General features: G+C 45.1%; 1 protein-coding gene and 1 pseudogene across 1 annotated transcript in view; one reads left to right on the forward strand and one right to left on the reverse strand.

The window, feature by feature from the left end:
• Positions 1-364: 364 nt before the first annotated feature.
• LOC120940641 (leukocyte elastase inhibitor-like) overlaps positions 365-24,299 on the forward strand; it is a 64,988-nt gene continuing 41,053 nt past the window's right edge. Inside the window, exons 1-4 of the mRNA XM_040353615.1 lie at positions 365-475; positions 812-1,027; positions 8,995-9,057; positions 16,741-16,878. Of these exons, the coding sequence (XP_040209549.1) occupies positions 863-1,027; positions 8,995-9,057; positions 16,741-16,878 (366 nt within the window). The 5' untranslated portion in view covers positions 365-475; positions 812-862. The remainder of the gene's footprint in view (positions 476-811; positions 1,028-8,994; positions 9,058-16,740; positions 16,879-24,299) is intronic.
• LOC120942243 lies at positions 15,848-15,970 on the reverse strand (annotated as a pseudogene).

A 24,299-nucleotide genomic window follows, 5' to 3' on the forward strand; every position in this document is an offset into this window, starting at 1 on the left:
ATTAATATTCTCTTACTGATTTTGAAATAGAAAGTGACTTTGGGCTTCACTCTAAAAATAAAAATAGATACAAACCGTTATTATATTTTTTTTTATTATTCTCGCACATTTTTGTTTAAATATTGTATTTTGGCAGTTTGTCTTCTTATTACAGTAGAGAGTGCATGATTATGCAGAAGACGTGTTTATTCTAGTATACCTAAACATTTTATATTTTTCCATCCATCGCCCACAAATTAGTATTTTTGACACATTTTGCAAAAACATGTTTAATGCTGCTTATCATTTTTTTTTTATGATTCATTGCTGTTGGCAAATCTGCTTCATGTGAGCCAAGAAGTAAAAAGTACATGCTGAGGCAGGGCATTCAAATATTTCAGGAAACAATTGTTGCTTTAACTGATGATGAAAGTATATTATATATTTGGGTGTAGCTAGCAATGTATCAGTCTGCACTGAAGTATTGTCCCACCAGGTACTGTATAACTTTATTTACTACATATATTATATCCTGTAAACTGTAAAGTTCAGCATATGACTAGGGCTGAACATAATATTTTATGCTGTTACTTTTAATTTCAGTCTTGATTTTTATTTATTTTTTATACAAATGTAAGTTTTTTTTTAATAGTTTTAACATTTTAGCAAGAATAACACAAAAGTAACATACTAAGAAAGTCCACAATGCATTGAAGGTGAATTTAGAGTTGTAAGCCATAGAATCAAATCTAATTTTAATAGTTCTACAGTGAAGGAGCAATTCCACATGGCTTTTATGTTTCTATAACTTTTTTGTTTTTGTATTTTGCAGACAAATATATTTTTCCTGTGAAGACAGTTTTGTTCTTTGAAGAAGATAATTATGGAAGCACTGGCTAAATCGTACAATGAGGTTTCCGTGAAGCTTTGCCTAAAGCTCATTGAAGACAATGACCAAAACATTGCATTTTCTCCAATGAGTATTGCATCTGCTCTGACCATGGTTTATCTTGGTACTAAAGGCAACACAGAAGCCCAGATGTCTGAAGTAAGTACCAAAATGCTATATTCACAAAGAAGCAATTGTTGAAGATCCATGTGCTTTGTTATCAGCGCTTCTAAAATGAATAAACAAGTATCACATTAGGTAAGACAAGTGCAATGAGCAATTGAGGTAACCTATATTACCAGGTAGATTATAGCAGGATTAATAGATGATTTCTGGTTCCCTGTACTTTACACATCATTTCTTTTTGTTGTATTATTTACATCTAGTTGATATGCCTTAGATTTTCTTACTAAACCAGCTCTATGGCAGATCATATAAACGGTGTTTGGCAATAGCTTTGTCTCTGTTCCTCTTTAGTTCCTCTTCAGTTATTAGTGAAAATATAGTAATCTCCCATGGGTTACATGGCACTGTGTGAAATATACTCCTTGCTACAGACAGCTGTCACTTATTTCTCAACAGTACAAAGGATAGTAAAAAATATATATCACTTTCACCTTCACAGGGAGAATCTGTCATAGAAAAACAGGCTGCCATTGCCATTTTATTGAGAATTCTAGTTGCCTGGCCATGCTGATGCCTTCGCCTTAATGCTTTGAGTCACTGACCTGGAACAAGTAAAGAGATGAGGAACTCTGAAACTTTTTAACACTCATTTAGGGCTTGTTCACACTACATTTTTAGCATTCCGGGTGTGTCTTTGTGCATTTACATTCTTTTTTCTTTTGTAATGCTATTTTAACATGTTTTCAGTGTTGTTAAGTCCATTTATTTCCTCTTATTTTTTATTTTGATACTAAAATAAAGTCTTTATTTTCATTAGGATAATGTGCATTCCAGGGGGTTTACACGTGTTTTGATGTGTTTCAGATTAAAAAAAATGCAGCAGGTTGTTGAAAACACTTTAACTGACCGCACTGGTGTGAACTAGGGCAATTGGAATACATGGCAAACACTGTGGGGCAGATCCACAAAGATCTGGCCCGGCGCATCGTATCTGATATACGCTACGCCGCCGTACCTTACCTGGCTTTGGTTCGAATCCATAAAGATTCTGCGCCGTAAGTTACGGCGGCGTAGTGTATCTCAAGCTGCGTAACGCGCGGAATTCAAGTTGGACGGGTAGGGGGCGTGTTTCATTTAAATGAAGCGTGTCCCCATGTCGAACGAACTGCGCATGCGCCGTCCCTAAATTTCCCACCGTGCATTGCGCGAAATGACGTCGCAAGGACGTCATTGTTTAGACTTGGACGTAAATTACACGGACGACTTACGCAAACAAAATTTTTTTTTTTAATTAAACGCGGGAACGACGGCCATACTTAACACAGCAAGTCTAACTATACGCCACGAAAAAGCAGCTTTAACTATACGCTGGAAAAAGCTGACTAGAGACGACGTAAAAGAATGCGACGGCCGCTCGTACGTTCGTGGATCGTCGGAAATAGCTAATTTGCATACTCGACGCGGAAAACGTCAGGAACGCCACCCAGCGGACACCGAAGAATTGCATCTTAGATCCGAAGGCATACGAAGCCGTACGCCTGTCGGATCTAACCCAGATGCCGTCGTATCTTGTTTTGAGGATTCAAAACAAAGATACGACGCGGGAAATTTGAAAGTACGCCGGCGTATCAGTAGATACGCAGACGTACTCTCTCTGTGGATCTGCCCCTGTGTATTCAGTCTGGATGCGGATTAAAGATGCACTGGAAAGAATCTGGCGTGAATAGCATGCTCTTTCCAGGTATGTGGCTTAAAAGTACCATATTTTCCGGTGTATAAGGCGACCGGGCGTATAAGACGACCCTCTAATCTTACAGTTTTTTAAGATTTTTTTGCCTGTACTCACCGTATAAGACGACCCCTCTTCCGAGGCTTCCGACATTTCATATTTCTTCATTCTGGAGCCATATTCTTCTTCATTCTTGCTGGAGCTGGAGCCATATTCTTCTTCCTACTTTCTGGAGCCAATCACAGCAAGCCAAGTATTCTATTAATGAATACAAAGCCTGCTTGGATTGGCAGATTGGCTGTAACATCATCAGCCCACGCCTCTCTGACTCTCAAAGCCAATCCGAGCAGGCTACTGTATGTAGTTTGCTCGGATTGGCAGAGGTTGTTACTCCAATCCGAGCAGGCTCTGTATTCATTTGAATACATCGCTCATCGGGATAGGCTAAGCGATATATACTGTATGTAACCGAAGCTACATACAGTTTTTTTTTTTTACAAATAACAATTTTTTATTTTCAGAAAAGGTCCATACAAAATATAGCAGCGGTTCAAGTACATTAGGAAGGCGGGTGTACAAAATTCTAGCTAACTGGACTTACACATCTACATACAGTTTTACCGCACATCCAGCAGGCATCCGAGCAGCTGACCTGGCGTATAAGACGACCCCTGATTTTTGGCCAGTTTTTTTAAGTGTAAAAGGTAGTCTTATACGCCAGCAAATACAGTACCTGAATTTGACTGGGTATTAGCTTCTCGCAGTCCCTGTATCACAGAGCTGAGTGGGGAGAAAGACAACTAAAAAAAATATTTTTTTGTTCAGTGGGAAAGGGTTAGAACTCTGTTGACACGAGGTAATGATGGTACATACAACCCCTTGACATTTTCCATATTTTGTTATGTTACAACCAAAAATGTATTTTATTGGTATTTTATGTGATAGACCAACACAAAGTGGCACATACTTGTGAAGTGGAAAGAAAATGATAAATGATTTTCAAAACGTTTTATAAATAAATATGTGAAAAGTGTGGCGTGCATTTGTATTCAGCCCCTAAGTAAATACTTTGTAGAACCTCCTTTCGCTGCAATTAAAGCTACTAGTCTTTTTGGGGTTGCCTCTACTAGCTTTGCACATAATTTTTTGTGACTGCGACATTATGGCGGACACTTCGGACAATTTTGACACATTTTTGGGACCATTGTCATTTTCACAGCAAAAAATGCATTTCCGAGGTCACGGAGCTTCGTACTGGGTCGCGGTTGCGCGCCGCAGGCGCGCGCCCGCGACCCACCGCTGGCCTTTATACAATCACGTACAGGTACGTGATTGTGCCCAGCGGTGCCATTCTGCAGACGTATATCGTCCTTAAGTGGTTAAGCATCATTAAAATCGCTGCTCCAGAAAAAACTACAGTTTTTAAAACTTTTTTTTCCATTGATACATGTTCCCTGGGGCAAGACCCGGGTCCCCAAACCAGTTTTCCGACAATAACTTGTATATTGGGCTTTAAAATTAGCACTTTTGAATTTGAACGTTCGAGTCCCATAGACATCACTGGGGTTCGATACGTTCGCGCGAACGTTAGGTCCGTTCGAAGGTTCTGGTGCGAACCGAACACAGTTTTGTTCGGCTCATCCCTATTAGCCACGTACTACTCCAAAGGGCTCTGGGGATGGAAAACCATTTCTTACTGTTTGATGCATGTCTTCCTTTGCTTCAATGCCTCCGAAACTGCCAGAATCCTTCTCCTCCTACTCCTCATCTCTCTCCTCTTGTGTGTTCTGTGGCATAGGAACAATGATGTCTGCATAAAGTGGGCCTTGAGAGAAAGGGAAGTCCTCCTCTTCGTCCTGCTGCTCTGCCTCGAGTGCCCTGTTCATAAGGCCACGCAAAGTCTGCTCCAGCAGGAACACAACAGGGATTGTGCCACTGATGCATGCATTGCCACGGCTCACCATCCTTGTGACCTTCTCAAATGGTGACAGTACAGTGCATGCATCCTTTATGAGCAGCCATTGGTGTAGGAAAAAAAAGCTGAGCTGGCCTGAGACTGTTGTTGTGCCATACTCACACAGGTACTCGTTGACAGCCCTCTGCTGCCTGTGCAGCCACTGCAGCATTGACAAAGTCGATTTCCACCTGATGGGCATTTATACAAATCAGGCGGTTTACGGGCAGGTGGAATTCCCGCCAACCGAGCACTGGCTCTGTATGATCGCCTAAAATGGCTACAGACTCTTCTGGCCTGCTTTAGTAGATAATCCAACCCTGATTACCTATTTAGGAAATGCTGCACCACCAAATTGAGGACATGTGCCAGGCATGGCACATGTGTCAACCTTTTCTGTCTAAGGGCGGACAGGAGGTTTCAGCCATCATCACACACCACCATTCCTAGCTCCAGCTGGCTTGGCGTTAACCACCTCTGGACCTGACCCTGCAGTGCTACAAGAATCTATGCTCTGGTGTGGGTCCTGTCCCATAGAAATACCAGCTGAAGTACTACATGGCACCTTTTAGCCTGACTCATTGAATAGCCCTTTGAATGCTTAGGGGGTACTTGAGGTTCATAGGACAATTCAGCAGAGGAGGGCATTGAGGAGGAGGGGGAGGAGCTGACAAATCTTGCATCATCACCACTAGCTGTATGGAGACGTGGGGGCACAACAAGCTGCAGCACTGAGCCCTGTCCTGCATCCGTCCGAGTTGCAAGCAGAGTTACCCAGTGTGCTGTGACTGAAATATATTATCCCTGCTCATGCTTGCTGGACCACATGTCAGCAGTAATGTGGACTTTGCAGCTGACTGCCTTGCCCAACGATGCCACAACATTGCCTTCCACTTGATGGTAGAAAGCTGGAAAGGCCTTACATGAAAAGAAATAGCGACTGGGAACCTACCATTGTGGTACAGCAGATTCTGCAAATTCAGGGAAGGAGGCAGAATGGCAAAAGGGCAGAAGTTGTAGAGCCAGCAGCTTTGACAAGATTGCATTTAGATGCTGGGAATGTACTGTCAAACTATTTTTACACACCTGTTTGACGAGTGCATATCATTGCAATTTTTGACAGCAAGGCCAAATCTTGCTTTCATCAAGAGTACCTCTATCGGGTCATTGTGTGAAGGCCCAACTGATACCCAAGGAATCGTTTTCAGCACCTGTTACTTCTATCCAAAATCTGTGGTAGAGACATCAGAATTTAGACAAAAAATCTCTAATCTTGTTCCCAGTGCACTACATTGTGGCCTTATCATACAGACTGGCTCCCCAAGCCGTTGCTTACAAAATAAAGAAAGCTTGCTTGTGTTTTTTAAATGCAATTATTGCTGCAGCAGCTTCTATACACAGTACCACTGTGTTCCACTTTACAGTTGGACCCCCCAGGCACTGTATAAAAAGGAATTTGTCATTTTTATACTTTCACTTTAAGCATCAAAAAATCACTGCGCATTTAAAAAAAAAATCATTGATACATGTTCCCTAGGGTCGTACCCGGACCCCTCATAACCATCGTATGCCCAATTTTTTGCATATAAGCCTTCAAAATGGGCACTTTCGATTTTTGATGTCCCATAGACTTCAATGGGGTTCGTTATTCGGTTGCAAACTTTCGTGATGTTCGAAAGTTCTGGTGCAAACCGAACATGGGGTTGTTCGGCCCATCCCTACTGCACAGCCAGTCACACAGCATTTTCCTTCATTCACTCAAAACAGTAAACAGGCTTGTTTTTGTTGTTTTATCAGGGGATGATAAATTGGATGGGGACAGTGTTGCCAACCGTCCGTATTTTTACGAACAGTTCGTAAAAACGGGCACTTTTTTCCCCCATTCGTAAATGTCCGTGGTTGCCGGTATGTGCCAGTAAAATTACCTGAAATTAGTTTGGCTTGGAAATGCGCATGGAGATTGGAGGCAAGGGGTGATGGTGGCTGTGGTGGCACCACAGAGCGGGATGGAGGCAGGGGACAATGGAGGCAGGGGGAGATTGGAGGCAGGTGGTGTTGGTGGTAGGGGGTGATTGGAGGCAGGGGGTGTTGGTGGCACCACAGAGGGGGGTGGTGGCACCGCAGAGGGTGGGAGATAGAGAGAGGGGTTGTTGGTGGCACCGCAGAGGGGGGTGGAGGCAGGGGGTGATTGGAGGCAGGGGGCCTGGGGGAGATTGGAGGCAGAGGGAGATTGTTGGCAGAGGGAGATTGGAGGCAGGGGGAGATTGTGGCACCGCAGAGGGGGGTGAAGGCAGGGGGTGTTGGTTGCAGAAGGGGGTGGAGGCAGGGGGTGATGTGACTAAATAATTTGCCCTTATTATATCAAAAATAACAAAAATATGTTTTTTTACCTTAATATCTACCTTAAATCACGTTGCTATTTGCCTAGTGTACTTGTTTGTAGCCTAAATACTGAAATATGCACCTAAAATGTAATTTAGTAACTTTTGTGAAATGCCAGTAAAAACGTGGCTGCGCCAGTAAATTTCAGGTGTCGTGCCAGTAAATTTCAATCTGGTAGGTTGGCAACACTGGATGGGGATAAGAGATAGGGAATTATGGGATGCCCAACCTGAAAATTTCCAGAACACAGAACAAAAAAGGTCAACTTCCTTTCTATTTACAACAAAATCCTCTTCTTTCTTCCTCCTGCATAAACTTGGTTCACACAACACCTGCTGCTCACTCCAGTGGGAATTAACAGTCTTTAGTCAATTCAGTAGCAGCCCATTACAGGAACATCCTGTCCCTTTGTGGAAAAGTTAGTACAATCTGGAGTGAACAGCATCTCCTTCTGCCTCCCTGTAGACACTGAGCCCAGTTCTACTGCGGCAGAAAATACCAGCCTACCTGGCTGCTTTCTTACCCCAGTCCTCCCAACTGGCACACACACATGAAGAATCCCCAGGGCAAGGTGAATGAAGACTTGGCACACCACGGTCTTCAAAAGTGCATGGTTACAGACAGCTGAAAGTCTCTCCCCTTGTCTTTTCTCTGCACCGTACTAATTTACTCACTGTCTCTGCTTGCTCTCTCCCGCTGCCTCTTCAGCATGAATCCCTTAAACTGCCTCCTGTGGTGGGATACTTCCAGGCCAGCTTTCCCAAGCTCCAGCCGGAGGCACCCCCCAAACAATTGTTGTCCCCCAAGAACCACTAACAGCCTCTCCTTAGCACTCCTTCTCCATCTTCCACCCGACTCTCCTGCTAGCATGGCCCATATCTATTTATGGGGTTTCCATAGTTCCCTGCCAGGCCCACTTCTAGGGATTGGCCAAGGTCCCATAAATATTCAAGGTAGCCTGCCCTCTAGTTCCAAATGTTCTCCAACACCCTGGAAACAGGGGGAGGCACCAGCGAGCTGCCAGGATGATTTACCCAGCCCTGACCTCTAGTCTAGTAACCCTGACCCAGATTTAATGACTCAGGTCTAAACTAGAGCCAGCTATGTTTTTCCTACACTGACACTACTAGTAGCACACAGTAGAGGGTGCTACACTATTCTAAAAGCAATAGAGCATCAGACAAAAAACACACCTAAAAATGTAACTGTACTAGGAATTCTTGACTAATACAATAGGGTTTAAAACGTATACAGCACAAATACGGTAATACATTTTATCATGTTAGAGATGAGGTGCAGTGGACTAGTAAATGAAAAAGAGTTCAAATAGAAATTGAATACTTCACTTTGTGACTGTTTTTCTTCTTCTCTTGAGGCCCTTTGTTTACTATATACTGTATTAATTGGCATATAACACTCACTTTTTTACCCTGAAAATAGAGGGTAAACTGTGCCTGCGTGTTATACGCAGGGGGCTGTGGCAGGTTTTTTTTTTTTTAGTACACCATTTGGTTCAAAATATTTTTTTTCTTGTTTTCCTCCTCTAAAACCTAGGTGCGTCTTATGGTCAGGTGTGTTTTATGAAGCGAAAAATACAGTATATGGACTGAATTGAGGGTACAATGTTGACAGTATAAAGCACAGGTCTTGTCAGCAGCTGTATGTCAATGGGCTTTTTGTATGCTTCACATGGGTTTCGTATTAACATATACAGTATACTACAGTCAACTGCGGGTCAAATGCATACATCAATGAATTTTCAAATAACTTAGAAAGATCTCAGACATTTGTCAGACACCAAAAGCTTGTTGACACCATTACTTACATTAATGATATGCTACACTGGAAAACTGAGTTTGTTTTCCAAAAACCTACTAATTTTAAATTATTCTTTCTATTCTGCATCAAACTGATCTAATATATTTATCTATATAGGTTTTAAACTTCAAGAAATCTACAGAGAAAAAAACCTGTTCACTCTCACAGACAAAGCTACAGGTAAATAAGTAACTGAATCCTCTTGCACATCTCTGTCGTGGTAGAATTAGACAGCTATGTGTATTTGTGAAATAATTGCTCACCTTGCAGGCATTATTGTGGTGTACAGCAGTGGCAAGTAGCCAAGTCACACTTGATTAAATGGAAGCACTAAAAAAAAATATTTACTGTGTTATCCAGGAGTATATACGCAGTTTGAGAAGGTAAAATGTGTTGCTGAAGTGATAAACGTTAACAAAAAATATATAAAAAATGTATTTAAAAAAATAACTTTTTGAACACAAGGTTCCTTTTTCAAATATTTTGAGAGATAAAAAATAAGGTGATAGAGTAAAATGAGACTACACATTAAAATAAATACCTTTCATTTAGAGGACAAAAAAATAATGTTGTTTTAAAATGTTTTGGAGATTGTAAAGAGTTAGGTTTTTGATGTTATACAATAACTTGTATATCCCCTGGCTCATGTCTCTTATCACCATATTGTAGATATTAATGCTGTACAAATTCACTGTCACATATTACAAATGTAGCGTTATATAATAATATTAGTAAATGTAATATCACTGGTGGGAGACCTGAAGAGGAGCAAATGTTTCGTTGACATACAATAAACCTCTTTTTATAAAGTTATTTTTTTTAAATGTAAGTACAATGTAAGTAAAAATGATATCCAAATTGAACAAAGAAATTACATAGTAATAGTAGACATAATAAGGAAGGAAATTCTCCCTTTACATAGTAGACAAAGGTACTTTACACGTTACAGTGTTATTATTATACGTAAACGTTACTTCATCAAAATCCAGTGCTCTGAATGTATTAAATATAGATAGGTTTGTTTTCTACAACAACCTGGATTCAATTTATAGTTTAGGTGAGGATCACAAGCTTAATATTGATTGGTCAGGGAGAAATTAAGATAAAGGATAACCTGTCTAAATAACCTCTTATACAGTAGCTGGTATACTTAGAGGTAGGGCCTAAGCTTCTGGATAATGTGAGATTTGGGTTTGAAGAGAAATGGAATAGCAATAGTGGATTCTTAGATATTGTGGAAGTAGAGAGATGAACCAGGAGAATGGGAAGAAAGAGGACATATTCCTTTTTTGTTTTTTAAAGAAAACTTGCAGGGAGACAGGAAATGTGGAGAGCAGAAGTGGGAAGTGGGAGCTAGGTTAAGTACTTTCAGTAATGATGGATATATGTGTCTTAAGATGCTAAAGGAGTTCAATAAGTTGATAATGATCTAAATGACCATTATTGTGTACCGTAGAGGAATGGGAGAAAGAACTTTGTACAGTTTCCTGCCAGCGGTTAGCCCTGTCCACTCGCCTGCCAGAAGTGACCCCTGTCCTCAGTCCTGCCAGCAGTGACCCCTGTCCTCTCTCCTGACAGCAGTGACCCCTGTCCTCTCTCCTGCCAGCAGTGACCCCTGTCCTCTCTCCTGCCAGCAGTGGCCCCCGTCCTCTCTCCTGCCAGCAGTGACCCCTGTCCTCTCTCCTGCCAGCAGTGACCCCTGTCCTCTCTCCTGCCAGCAGTGACCCCTGTCCTCTCTCCTGCCAGAAGTGACCCCTTTCCTCTCTCCTGCCAGCAGTGACCCCGGCCTTCTCTCCTGCCAGAGGTGACCCTTACCTGCTCTCCTGCTAGCAGTAACCCCTGTCCTCTCTCCTTCCAGTGGTGACTCCTGTCCTCTGCCCTGCCAATGGTGATACATGTCCTCCACACCACCAGCTATGACTCCTGTCCTCTCTCCTGCCAGCAGTGACCCCTGTCCTCTCTCCTGCCACCAGTGACCCCTGCCCTCTCTCCTGCCTGCAGTGACCCCTATCATGCCAATGGTGACCCTTGCCCTCTCTTCTGCTAGTAGTGACCCCTGTCCTCTCTCCTTTCAGCAGTGACTCCTGTCCTCTGCCCTGCCAATGATGAGACCTGTCCTTTACACCACCAGCTGAGACCCCTGTCCTCTCTGCTATCAGTGGTGTCTCCAGTCCTCTGCCCCGCCAATGGTGACCCCTGTCCTCTTCCCTGCTGCCCCCAGTCCTTGGCTCTGCTGACCCCTATCCTTGGCTCTGCTGACCCCTGTACACTGCCCTGCTAATCCCTATTTACTGCCCTCCTGACCCCTATCCTTGGCTCTGCTGACCCCTGTTGACCCATGTCCTCTGCCCTTCTAAACCCTGTCCTCTATCCTACTGACCCCCAGTACACTGCCTTACCGATTCCTATACACTGCCCTGCTGACCTCACATCCTCCACCCTGCTGAACTTGTCCTCCCTTCTGCTGACCCCCTGTACACTGTCATACAAACTAATAGCCCCTGTACACTGCCCTACAAACTGCTAACCCTATCCTCTGCCCTGCTGACCCCTTGTACTTCCCATCCTCTGCCCTTGACATTTTTTTACTGCACCCCCACATCAGATAGGTTGAATCTGTAGAGTATATATTTTACTGCTATTTGTGTTATCCTTAACAAATGCCTTACAAATTACTTAGCACCACAAAATTATACTTGGTTCTATATTCTCTAAAAGGGGCAGTACTGGGAGGTGGGTAGGGGGTGGAACCAAGGGATAGTGCTCAGAGATGGGTAGGGGTTGGAGATTTGGTAGGAGGAATTACCTACACCTGTTCTTAGAGAAAAAAGTCCAGTACATGACAATCCAACTTTTTCAGAAATATGCAGTATGTAGCCAAAAAAAAATAGAAAGCCATTTCCTCTTTATTGTTCACTACGTTAGCTGGCATTCTTTTTTATTTTATTTTTTTAAAGCCCGTGGTATGTGAACCCACTCCCAAAATCTCCCGGTGCCAAAAAAAGTGCACACACATAAAGAGTGTAACACAAAATGTGCAACCGGTGTACACATAGGGCCTGATTCTCAAAAGAGATACGCAGACTTAACTGCTGTTCAGTCTGTGCCTAACTTTGGAAACGATTCTCAAAAGGCTTTTTCCAAAGTTAGGCAGAAAATCTGACATGTGTAAGACACTTACACGGTCAGATCTTAGGATGCAGTACCGCATCCGCCACTGGGGGCATTTCTCATTGAAATGCAGCTTTGAGTATGCAAATGAGGACTTACGCAGATTCTCAAAGCATTTCATCACTGTGATTTCTGCGTAAGTTCCGAATTTGCCTGCGCAAAACTAGGGCTGGTTTTATAATGTGGAAAGTTAGTCACACATTGTAAAGGCCCATTCAAGCGACGGCATTTGGTATGCATTCCCGAGGGAGAACTTCACGGCAATTTTTAAATTCAAAACCGGCATGGGTTCCCCCCCCAGGAGCATACCAGGCCCTTAGGTCTGGTATGGGTTGTAAGGAGACCCCCCCTACGCCGAAAATTCGACGTAGGGGGTCCCCCTACAATCCATACCAGACCCGTATCCAAAGCACGCTACCCGGCCGGTCAGGAATGGGAGTGGGGACGAGCGAGCGCCCCCCCCCCCCTCCTGAGCCGTGCCAGGCCGCATGCCCTCAACATGCGGGGGTTGGGTGCTCTGGGGCAGGGGGGCGCACTGCGGGCCCCCCCACCCCAGAGCACCCTGTCCCCATGTTGATGAGGACAGGACCTCTTCCCGACAACCCTTGCCGTTGGTTGTCGGGGTCTGCGGGCGGGGGCTTATCGGAATCTGGGAGTCCCCTCAAATAAGGGGGCCCCCAGATACCGGCCCCCCACCCTAAGTGAATGGATATGGGGTACATCGTACCCCTATCCATTCACCTGGAGGCAAAAAGTAAAAGTTATTAAACACACAACACAAGGGTTTTTAAAATAATTTATTATTCTGCTCCGGAGGCACCCCCCTGTCTTCTTTATTAGCTCTATTACCAGGGGGGGCTTCTTCTTCCACTCTCCGGGGGTCTTCTTCCACTCTCCGGGGGTCTTCTTCCACTCTCCGGGGGGGGGTTTCTTCTTCCGCTCTCCGGGGGGGGGGCTTCTCCGCTCTCCGGGGGTCTTCTTCCATCTTCTCCCCTCTTCCGCTGTTGACTCGGCGAACCCCGGTTCTTCTGCAGATGTCCGGTGCCTTCTTCTTCAGCGCTGGCTGCCTGCTATCTTTGTGTGTTAGCTCAATTACTAACAGGCAGCCGGCGCGGTCTTCTGTGACGTCACCTTCTCTTCTCTTCTTCTCCCCTCTTCCGATGTTGCCTCGTCGGCTCTTGTCACTGTAATGATGGAAGCGCGCCTTGCATCCCATTTATATAGGCATCACCGTCCCATCATGCTCCGGTAGGTACCCACGTGGAGGGTGCCTACCCACGTGCCAGCGCTGAAGAAGAAGGCACCGGACATCTGCAGAAGAACCGGGGTTCGCCGAGTCAACAGCGGAAGAGGGGAGAAGATGGAAGAAGACCCCCGGAGAGCGGAGAAGCCCCCCCCCCGGAGAGCGGAAGAAGAAACCCCCCCCGGAGAGTGGAATAAGACCCCCGGAGAGTGGGTACCTACCGGAGCATGATGGGACGGTGATTCCTATATAAATGGGATGCAAGGCGCGCTTCCATCATTACAGCGACAAGAGACGACGAGGCAACATCGGAAGAGGGGAGAAGAAGAGAAGGTGACGTCACAGAAGACCGCGCCGGCTGCCTGTTAGTAATTGAGCTAACACACAAAGATAGCAGGCAGCCAGCGCTGAAGAAGAAGGCACCGGACATCTGCAGAAGAACCGGGGTTCGCCGAGTCAACAGCGGAAGAGGGGAGAAGATGGAAGAAGACCCCCGGAGAGCGGAGAAGCCCCCCCCCGGAGAGCGGAAGAAGAAACCCCCCCCGGAGAGTGGAAGAAGACCCCCGGAGAGTGGAAGAAGACCCCCGGAGAGTGGAAGAAGAAGCCCCCCCTGGTAATAGAGCTAATAAAGAAGACAGGGGGGTGCCTCCGGAGCAGAATAATAAATTATTTTAAAAACCCTTGTGTTGTGTGTTTTATAACTTTTACTTTTTGCCTCCAGGTGAATGGATAGGGGTACGATGTACCCCATATCCATTCACTTAGGGTGGGGGGCCGGTATCTGGGGGCCCCCTTATTTGACTCCCAGATTCCGATAAGCCCCCGCCCGCAGACCCCGACAACCAACGGCAAGGGTTGTCGGGAAGAGGTCCTGTCCTCATCAACATGGGGACAGGGTGCTCTGGGGTGGGGGGGCCCGCAGTGCGCCCCCCTGCCCCAGAGCACCCAACCCCCCCATGTTGAGGGCATGCGGCCTGGCACGGCTCAGGAGGGGGGGGGCGCTCGCTCGTCCCCACTCCCTTCCTGACCGGCCGGGTAGCGTGCTTTGGATACGGGTCTGGTATGGATTGTAGGGGGACCCCCTACGTCGAATTTTCGGCGTAGGGGGGGTCTCCTTACAACCCATACCAGACCTAAGGGCCTGGTATGCTCCTGGGGGGGGGAACCCATGCCGGTTTTTTCTTTGAAAATTGGCATGGAGTTCTCCCTCTCAGGAATGCATGCTGAGCGACGCTGTCATTTTTTAAAATTATTTGTTTTCCCGGCGCGTCTTTTTTTTTTCACCCGTCGCAACTTTAGTGTCCCGTCGAAATTCTCAAAGCCGCCCGGCGTTAATTACGTTTGCGCGCTGCACGTCGGGAAAATGACGTCACACGCATGCGCAGTACGGCCGGCGCGGGAGCGCGCCTCATTTAAATTTTAAACGCCCCCAGGAGAGGAGGACCGCCTTACGACGGCGGCACTTAAGTTACACGGCCTGAAATTTCTAGGTAAGTGCTTTGACGATCGGGCACTTAGGTAGAGATTTTAAGTCAGTGTAACTTAACTGCTGAAAGTTAAGTTAGGCAGCTTTTTTGAGAATTTGGCCCATAGTCCCCTGAAATTGAAGGACCTTGCCCTGATCCCCCAGGGTGTTAGGCTCCAGACGGGTAATGGGGCACTCACACTTGGTCCATCTGGCCGAAACCAGATGGACCCCGTTCTTTAGGAGGTCTGCCGAAACAGACCCACCCAAGTACTAGGTGGGGCTCCCCCGAAGGGAGACCCCATGAAAGAGGGCAAACTAAGCCAAAGGGCCATGTCCACCCCCTCCCAAGACTTTCAGGGCAGGCCCGAGGACCTACACCCTACCAGTCACATGTGTAAAACTGTGTACAAACAAAACAAAAATGTGACAAACAAAGGGGCTTAAATAAAAGAAGTGGGGGAGAAGGAAGTGGAGGTAAGTGAAAGTGACCATTGAGCAATCCAATGGCCAGGAATAAAACATTCCTCTGGTCCCAGCCAAAAAGCCCGGCCCTAGAGGCAGGTGTGAAAAAGAGTGTACGAAGTGCAGTGACCATAGTTCCATAATTCAAAATGACCCTCACAGTGAAGTTACGGCACCCCTGGACTGCCACTCCAGGAGCACATGCACCACTGGCTTCTTTCCGACCGAGCCTTCAGCCGGACCAGTACAGCCCCATCCATGCCAGAAAGAGAGTCCTTCTAGGTTTTCAGGGGGATAGCCGCAGACGCCAAACATGGCCTTCACCAATACTAACTTTTTCAGGCCCCCATCATTCCAGTGGATTTGCATGGCTGGCAGCACCCTGATCTCGTGGTCAGGGTGACAGCTCCTCCACCGGACGCTAACAGGAACAGAGACCACACCAATCTTAGCCAAAAGCCGGGATGACCCAGCCTTTGGTCAGACCAGTGCAGCACCCATCCCACCAGGAGTACCCTTCTGGCCTGCTCAGACTCCATAGAGTACTAGCCTCCAATATCGAGGAGCGCCAGGTTCGGCCCCTGCCAAGATGGACCATCTAGATACCATCACGCCAGAGGATTTGCATAGCCCTCCCCATTGGGAGCAGAACAGCACCTCCTTTGGCAACTGATAAGAACAGAAAATAATAATAAAATTAATAATGATAAGAACTACACTTGATCTTAGCCAAAAAGCTGAGAAGCGATTCACATCATGAACATATGGGGTCTGCAGGGGGCCATCAAGGAGAGCAAAAAGGTCCCAATAATTTCCCTAAATGTGGAAAGACTGAGACAGCCAGTTAGTGCGAGTATTTTCAGAGTAATATTGGCATTCTAGATCCACTCATGTTTTTTCCCAAAAGCTGCTTGAATGTGACAGAACCATATAAATATTTGATAGTGAAAGTTATTTAAAAGCTGAAGTTTAGCCCCAAAAAAAGCATTCTTTATAGCTTTAGTTCCCTGTAATGAAGAATGCCCCAAGTCATACAGGAAGCTGGATCCTGAAGAAGTCTTCACTGCAGGAATGTCCCATCATCTTCCCGTCACTGAACTTGCAGCACTGTTGGGGGTTAAAAGCTTCAGGTCTTTTTTTGAAGCTGCTGTGAAAAAGTGCATAATAGCTACAGCGAAGATGAAAAAGTCAGTGCCCCTGTCACACTGGCTGCTAGGGAGGACTTTTTATTTAAACATTACTTTATTTACAGAATTTTTAACAAACCATACAATGGAGGGTATACAAAGTTATCTGTATTAATGTATTTTCATCTTGATAGCCAATAATAACTTTAGAAAAAAATGTCTCTCATGGTTTCTGTTCCTATGAAAGAGTTTTTAATGACTATATTATTAAATCTGTCTATTGTTCTTCCTATACTTCTCTAAAGATTGGTACAGTGTGTTCACCTAACAAATGCATGAAAGCAAACTAAAGTAAAATACGTAATATATGGAACTAACAACTCTATCCACAGAATCTAGGCGTTGCACACATACAAAATATTCCTGCAGCTTTTGAAGAGCTTTTTTCAAATGTCAATCAACCCAGCAACAAGTATATTCTGAAATCCGCTAACAGGCTATACAGTGAAAAGAGCTTCCATATTGTTCAGGTAAGGAATTTAGGACTACAACTTCACTTGCAAATCTTAAACTCTGATGCATGAACAGGCTGAATCTTTCTAAACTTTAAAACACTATCCAGTGCTTCAACTGAATTAATAAAAGGGGAAGCTGTATACAGTAAAACCTTGGATTGCAAGCATAATTTGTTCCAGAAACATGCTTGTAATCCAAAGCACTTGTATATCAAAGTGAATTTCCCCATAAGAAATAATGGAAACTCAGATGATTCGTTCCACAACCATTTATTCATAAGTCCTTTATAATCCATAGATTAAAGCAATGTGACCTGGTTGCGTAACCATAAAATGTCCACCCAAAAATTAAAGGCTCCACAAGGGGATTAGAAGCAAAATCCAGCAGGAGCATGCCCCGTACACCGTAAAAGTCCGATGTGAGCTTTTGGTCGGAAATTCCGACCTTGTGTAGGCTCCATCGGACTTTTCCTGTCGGAATTTCCAGCAACAAAAATTTGAGAGCGCCAAATTTTCTCAAATTTTCCTCTGAAACAATTAGACACGCTCGAAAGCATTGAACTTAATTTTCTTGGCTCGTCATAGTATTGTAGGTCACCGCGTTCTTGATGGTCGAAAGTTCAGAGAACTTTTGCGTGATTGTGTGTATGCAAGCCAAGCTTGAGCAGAATTCCGTCGGAAAAAACATCCAAGGTTTTGCCGACGGAAAATCCAAACATGTGTACGCGGCATAACTGTAGCAATATGGTTACATTTAACAAAGGTACAACATTTAGAAACTCACATGGTTGATAGTTAAAAGAGGCACATGGCACAGGCTCATGGAGCACATCGAGGAAGGGACGTTGTCGATGGCGGTGAGGTGGATGGTCTATGTGGACAGCTTTACCCCAGAAGCCTGCATACTTAGATGTGCTTATTTTAATCATCAACCATGTGAGTTTCTAAATGTTGTACCTTCATTAAATGTAACTATATTGCTACACTCAGAGGCACCTCTCTTCTATTTTATACTCAGTTGTGACATGACGCAACTCTTATATCAAGACATCGCTTGTATATCAAGTAAAAATTTATAAAAAAAAATTAGCTTGTCTTGCAAAACGCTCTCAAACCAAGTTACTCTCAAACCAAGGTTTTACTGTACAGTATATAAGACTGTAGTATTGTGTAATTAGTCTGGTGGGACTATTAAAGGAACACTAAAGTCAAAATGTTTTTTTTTGTAAAATAACAAACATTTTATACTTACCTCCACTGTGCAGCTCGTTTTGCACAGGGTGTCCCCGAACTCGGTCTTCTGGGGTCCCTCGACGGCTGTCTCGGCTCCTCCTCGCAAGAGCTTTCTACCTTCATGCGAGCTCCCTCGCATGGTGAAAAGCTCTTGCGAGCGCGCTCCCGTGATACAGCGGCGGCCATAGCCGCCAACTGTATCACTCGGCCCGCCCCCCGGCACGCCGTGTCATTGGATGTGATTGACAGCAGCACCAGCCAATGGCTGCGCTGCTATCAATCCGTCCAACCTAGCCAATCAACGGCCGCGCTGGGAACCGAACAGGATGACGGGGGCGCGCGCAGGACTTTAGAGGGGTGAGGTAAGTAAAATGAGGGCTCGGGGGGGGGAGCTGTGCATAGGATGCATTAAGGTGAAAAAACATTTACCTTTACAACCCCTTTAAGTCACGCAACACCATTATGAAGTTTGCTTCTGAGCTGAACGCATATCATTATATTTCCAGGACAATGCAAGACTGTAAGCCCATTTTGAAAACACAATTACTGCAATTTTATTTTCCTGACGCCAAACCATGGCAGCATACTAGCAATAGAGCTCTGCCTCTTGACCACTCCCTCAGGACCAGTAAATAGCATAAAAAAATAACTAGTTAGCCACCCCCCCCCCCCATTCTTTGTAACAAGCTACATACCGAAACGTACAGGGTGGGCCTGTATGCTGTCATGGTTTGTCGTCAGGAAAGGAATATCACGGTTTGGATACAATTTTCAGTTTTCCTGACGCCAACATGGTAGCATACTAGTGATAAATAACTAGCTGACAGGGTGGGTTCTACTTGCCAAACCAATCTTCTAATTAGAATGGGGCAGAGGACTGAATAGTCCTTCCTACAATGTCCCCCGATGACAAGGCAACCGGGTCTACTCTGTAAAGTTTGAGTAGGTATGCTGGGATGACCATGATACCCCTCTACAGATGGACACCATAGATGCTCTCGAATGTGCTGCCTATGAGGCTGCAACCGCTCTGGTAGAGTGTGCCGCCACTGCTGACAGAGGCTCAGGACCCCTTGTCCTATATGCACAACCAAGCATGCTAGGTCCAGGCTGTAACCTCTTTTCCTTGTTGATTTCCAGCTGGAATGACAAAGGGTTTATTAGATGACCTGAAAGCAGCAATTGTGGACAGGTACTTCTATAAACTTCTGAAAATTAAAAGTTTGTGTGACTTTCCTATATGATGTTCTGGAAAGTTAGACAATGTCCATATGTCTGTTAAATAGAGGGCTGTTGTTACTTTTGATGCAATATGATCTACAAGACCCAACTCTACTCCTTCTGGAAAGAAAACAATATTAATTTATTGTTTTCTCTCTTTCTTTGAAGCTCCGAGAGCTTAAATCTCAGATAACCTTCTGCTTAAAGTTCTTGCAATAGATAGGTATTGGCCTGAACCAAACACTGCTCTGTTGGAACAATGGTTAAATTGACATGAGATCCAGCATTCAGCAACACCAATAGATCTCTTTTCTTTGGTGACAGAATCCTCATGACTGCCTTCAAAAGTTTAATTACATTTTGGGTATAGCCTCAGGTAGACAAATTTACAATTCAACTATAAAAAGTACCATCATCCAAATTTAATATATTGACACAGTGAGGAAAGAGGGTGAGGACAGTTGCTGAGGCTGTCCTCTCACACACTCAAACCAAATGGAAATACTAGTGTACTATCCCGGTACTGATAGACAAACAATCAACTTTGATAAAAAGCCTAATTTATTACATATAAAAATTATACAAATACACAAAATCAATATTTAAAAGAAAAAGGGAAATGAAACCTTACAGTATATAATTACTGATAGGTTTTTCCCAAGGGGAATATCTGGTAATGGAGTTATCCTCATAGATTAAAGATCCTCTACTAGTTGCACGGTCTTAATGCCGCTTCGTCAGGAGGAATCATTTATAGAAACAGGAGATTTATTTTAAACATACAGTATATACATACAGATTAGCAAGCATAAAAAGTTAACAAAACAGCAATACCAATAGCACTGAGAGACTGCTTACCCAGAACCCCAAAGTCAGAAAGGTCCCAAAAATGCCAATTAGTTCCCCCAATGGCGGACATGGGGAATTATTAGCGGAAAGTATATCTAGGGTAGTAGAAATGTACAAAATAGTGGATAAACGATATACAAGATTCTATTGATTTACAAAGACAGTGGGGGGGGGGGGGGGGGGGAGAGGGAATATGTAGAAGAAAAACTAGGGGGGGGTAAAAGAAATGGGTGAAGCAAAGGCTAAGAGAAAAGTGTGGAGGAGGGGAGGGTTTGAGGATGGAGTAAGAAAAAGTTGTTAGGAAGGGGGGGGGTGGGGGTGAAAGGGGAAGCAAGGAGCGAAAAATGGGGAAGAGGGAAAAAAGATGGAAGGAATGGGGGAAGAAGAGGAAGAGGAGGGACAGTAAGAAGAAGAAAAGGGAGACAAAAAAATGGGGAGAATGGGGGGTTGTGAGGGGGAGGGTGTGGGAAAGGGGCCACAGTTAGGGCAGAATGGGGAAATGGAAAATGAAATAAACAGAGAGAGAGGGGGGGAACAAAGGGGGAATAGGAAAAAATCAAGGGGGGATTGAGTGTGAGAAAAGAAAGGGAAGGAGTGACGAGGAGGAAACTAGTATTACTACAGAGGGGGGATGGTGGGTAGGATAGGAAGGGGAAGGGGTGGAGAGAGGAAAACTGTCATTACTGCAATGGAGACACAAGATAGCAAGTAGCTGGAGAGTAATAACTTTAGTGATCCGGGTAGCAGGAGGCAACCTACCTGGTGGGAGCACTCCGGGATACAGATACACAAAGTGTTTTACTCCAGGAGGAAGATTCCCGTGATGAACACCGGAAAGGGGGGCCACAACCAAAGACAAGGAGCAGTAAGTACTGATCGTGCCCATTTAATATTGTTATTGGGCAGCATCTCTAGGGTGATAACGTCAAGGAATTGAAGAGTCTAGTACAACGCTTCTTTGCTAGGTCTATTTGTCAAAGTGGACAAACAGTCCAATCAGATTGGTCCAGTCTGTAATAAAACAGCCAGACACAGGTCCGTAGGTAAAAGACACAACCTCTAATAGATCGAAAGGTCCGAATCTCACCTTGAAAAGGGTGGCCAGTATCAAATCCTCCTGGAGAATCTATCCACACTGCTCATTCAATGACCCGAAGCCCATAAATGAGCCCAGAAAGGTGCCAAAACACCGCCAAACGGTGGCGTGTGACGTCACCGGGTCTGGCTCCCATACTGCGCGTAGGTCATCACGCTGACGCGCATGCACGAAATGCCTCGTGTCAATTGGGCAGAAGCCCGACATTAAGGCAATAACAAGTGGGGGGGGTGGCCTTCTCCAAGACCGGCCACTCCCACCAGGGGAGTCACATGGCCGCTGACTAGAGGGGAAAGAAAAGGCACACAGAGACCATTTGGTTTGGAGTATTGGATAAACAACAACCCAAAGCAATAATAAAGTTTAATCAACACAGTTAGTGCCGGTTCACACAGGGGCGACCTGGGATCCGACTTGAAGTCTCCCCAAGTCGTCCCAAGTCGCGAGGTTGAGAAAATGAATGGATGTGAAAGGGAGCCGTCTTAATGTACACTACTGAAGTCGCTCCGACTTCAGAAAAGGTTCCTGTACTACTTCAATCCGACTTGTAGGCAACTTGTACCCATAGATTTCAATGGAAGTCGCCTCAGAAGTCTGATCACTGTCTTAAATGAAGCAACAATACAGGAAGATAACATACATTTCTCAGGCAAATTGTTTAATTGGCCACTGGAAAGCCTCCTGTCCTGGAGGCGACTTGAAGTTGCCTTGTACTGTCCTGGAGGCAACTTGAAGTTGCCTTGTAAATTGCCTGATGATTCATACTCAAGTCTTGTCCAAGTTGCCTCCCAAAGTCGTGCTGGAAGTCGTGTTGCCCCTGTGTGAACCGACTCTTACAAAAGAAACAATCACTATTTTTAAAAATACAGAATAATAGTCGGAGATAAATTCTCCACACATTTAATACAAAACATTCAAAAAGGTAAAATAAACAAAAGGTCATGAGGTCTGGCAGATTATTCAGCCCAGGACAATAGAAAATGACTATATTGGATGATAGGCTGAAGATGCGATGGTCAAAATGTAATTCAAATGCCTTCAAAAGTTGTGCAAACTGAAGGATTCTTGGCCCATTTAAATTTGTTATTGTCGATATAGCTGACACTTGCCAGTTCAATCATGTCCAATAAAGCCTAGAGGAAGTATAGAACAGCTGTCACCAGAGGGGCAGTAGGATCAATGTCTCGCTCTGCCGAGAAAACGCAAACTCATTCCAGATTTAGTCATAGATGTGGTAAAGTAGTGCCTTCTCCAGGGGCGGACTGACCATTCGGTGAGTCGGGCAGTTCCCGAGGGCCCGTGGGGAGGGGGGCCCGGCCGGCCGGCTCAGTCTGTCCCTGAAGGTGCCCGCAGCAGCGCTGATTATTATGCACAATAAAATAAAAAACTGTACCCCCGAGGAAGCAGTGCTATGGAACCATTGGCTGTGGCTGTGTGAGCAGCTCAGAGGTGTTTGTTGGCTGGGATGGATGGCTCATCAGAGCCCTGAGCCGTGCGGGGATATTCTGAGACAGGCGCTCCAGCCACCTCTCCCCCCTGCTCTCTCCTAGGGAATCCAGCTGAGGGGGCGGGGCCATAAGTCTGCCGTGGGTTACAGTCTGTGAAGGAGCTGGAGCCTTTGAGGCAGAAAGCACTGCACAATTCATATAGAGGAGAGCTGACTGAGTCAGCTTGGAATTTCAAACGGCATCAATCCACACTGATCTGCCTTGTGCAGCAGCAGGAGGTCAGTGTGATAATGAAATCAGTGCAGTTACTGTGTCTGTGTGTTGTTCTAAGAGCCATGCTGAGTGTTACTTCCTGGTTCCTTCCTTCTTGCCCTGTGCTGTGCCTATTTACCAGATCAAGTGCTATTCACTAATGCACACTGATATCTGGTACAGCACTCAGTGTATAGATATCAGTGTTATATATATATATTAGGGAATAGCACTTAGCTCTGGTTTACATAGGAGCAATTTGCCATGCGATTTGACATGTCAAATCGCATGGTAAAGGCACTACCTGAATCAGTGCGATGCCCCATTTGTGGCCCTGCACCGATTCCCAAAAGTAGTTTCTTTGCAACTTTTGCTGACTTTGGGGTGCAATTTCCATCGACATCTGTGCAGCAACCCGCTCAGATGTCTCTGAAATCGCCCGCCAAACTCGCACTGACATGCGGGTATGAAATCCTGCGAGTTTAGCTGAACTTGCATGATTTAATTCCTGCTGTCAGTGTAAACCTGGGCGCAAGTGAGTGTTATTCCCTATATATGAATTACATAAAATCATTGAAATGTATACACTGAGTGCTTTTCCCTAAGTCCCCTTTCACACTGGGATGTTTTTCATGCGCTTTTGGGCTAAAAATAGCGCCTGAAAAGCACCTGAAAAATGTCTCCCCTGCAGTGTAAATGTGAAAGCCAGATACTTTCACACTGAGGCGATGCACTGGCAGGACGTTAAAAAATGTCCTGCAAGCAGCATCTATGCCCATTGAAATGCAGCGGCACTTTGCAGGTTGTTTTATCCCTTTTTCAGACACTAGTGGGGGTTAAAAGCGCCCCACTAGCAGCCGAATATCTCCACAAAAATTACGGTAAAGCGCCGCTAAAAATAGCGGCGCTTTACCGCTGCCGCCACCCCAGTGTGAAAGCGGCCTGATACTGTCATCTGTACACTAAGAATGCACCTTACATTGATGATCAGTGGGAAGAATGTCCCTTACATTGGTGATCAGTGAGAAGAATGTTCCTTACATTGGTGATCAGTGAGAAGAATGTTCCTTACATTGGTGATCAGTGGGATGAATGATCCTTACATTGGTGATCAGTGGGAAGGAGGAGGAGGACACACCCAAGGAGCTCTCTGAGAGATCCAACCTTTTTTCAAGCCTGGGCCTTGCCTGCTAGCTTGGCCCAGGAATAATGCCTGATCCTGGGGGAGGCCCTGGGACGGATGCCCCTGATGATACGGGGCCTAGTGAGGAGGAGGAGGTGGTGCAGGATCTGACTGTGGGTCCAGGCCCTGGTGAGAATACGGATGTATTCAGACA

Source organism: Rana temporaria, chromosome 5 (assembly GCF_905171775.1).
Source record: "Rana temporaria chromosome 5, aRanTem1.1, whole genome shotgun sequence".
NCBI classification, from domain to species: domain Eukaryota; kingdom Metazoa; phylum Chordata; class Amphibia; order Anura; family Ranidae; genus Rana; species Rana temporaria.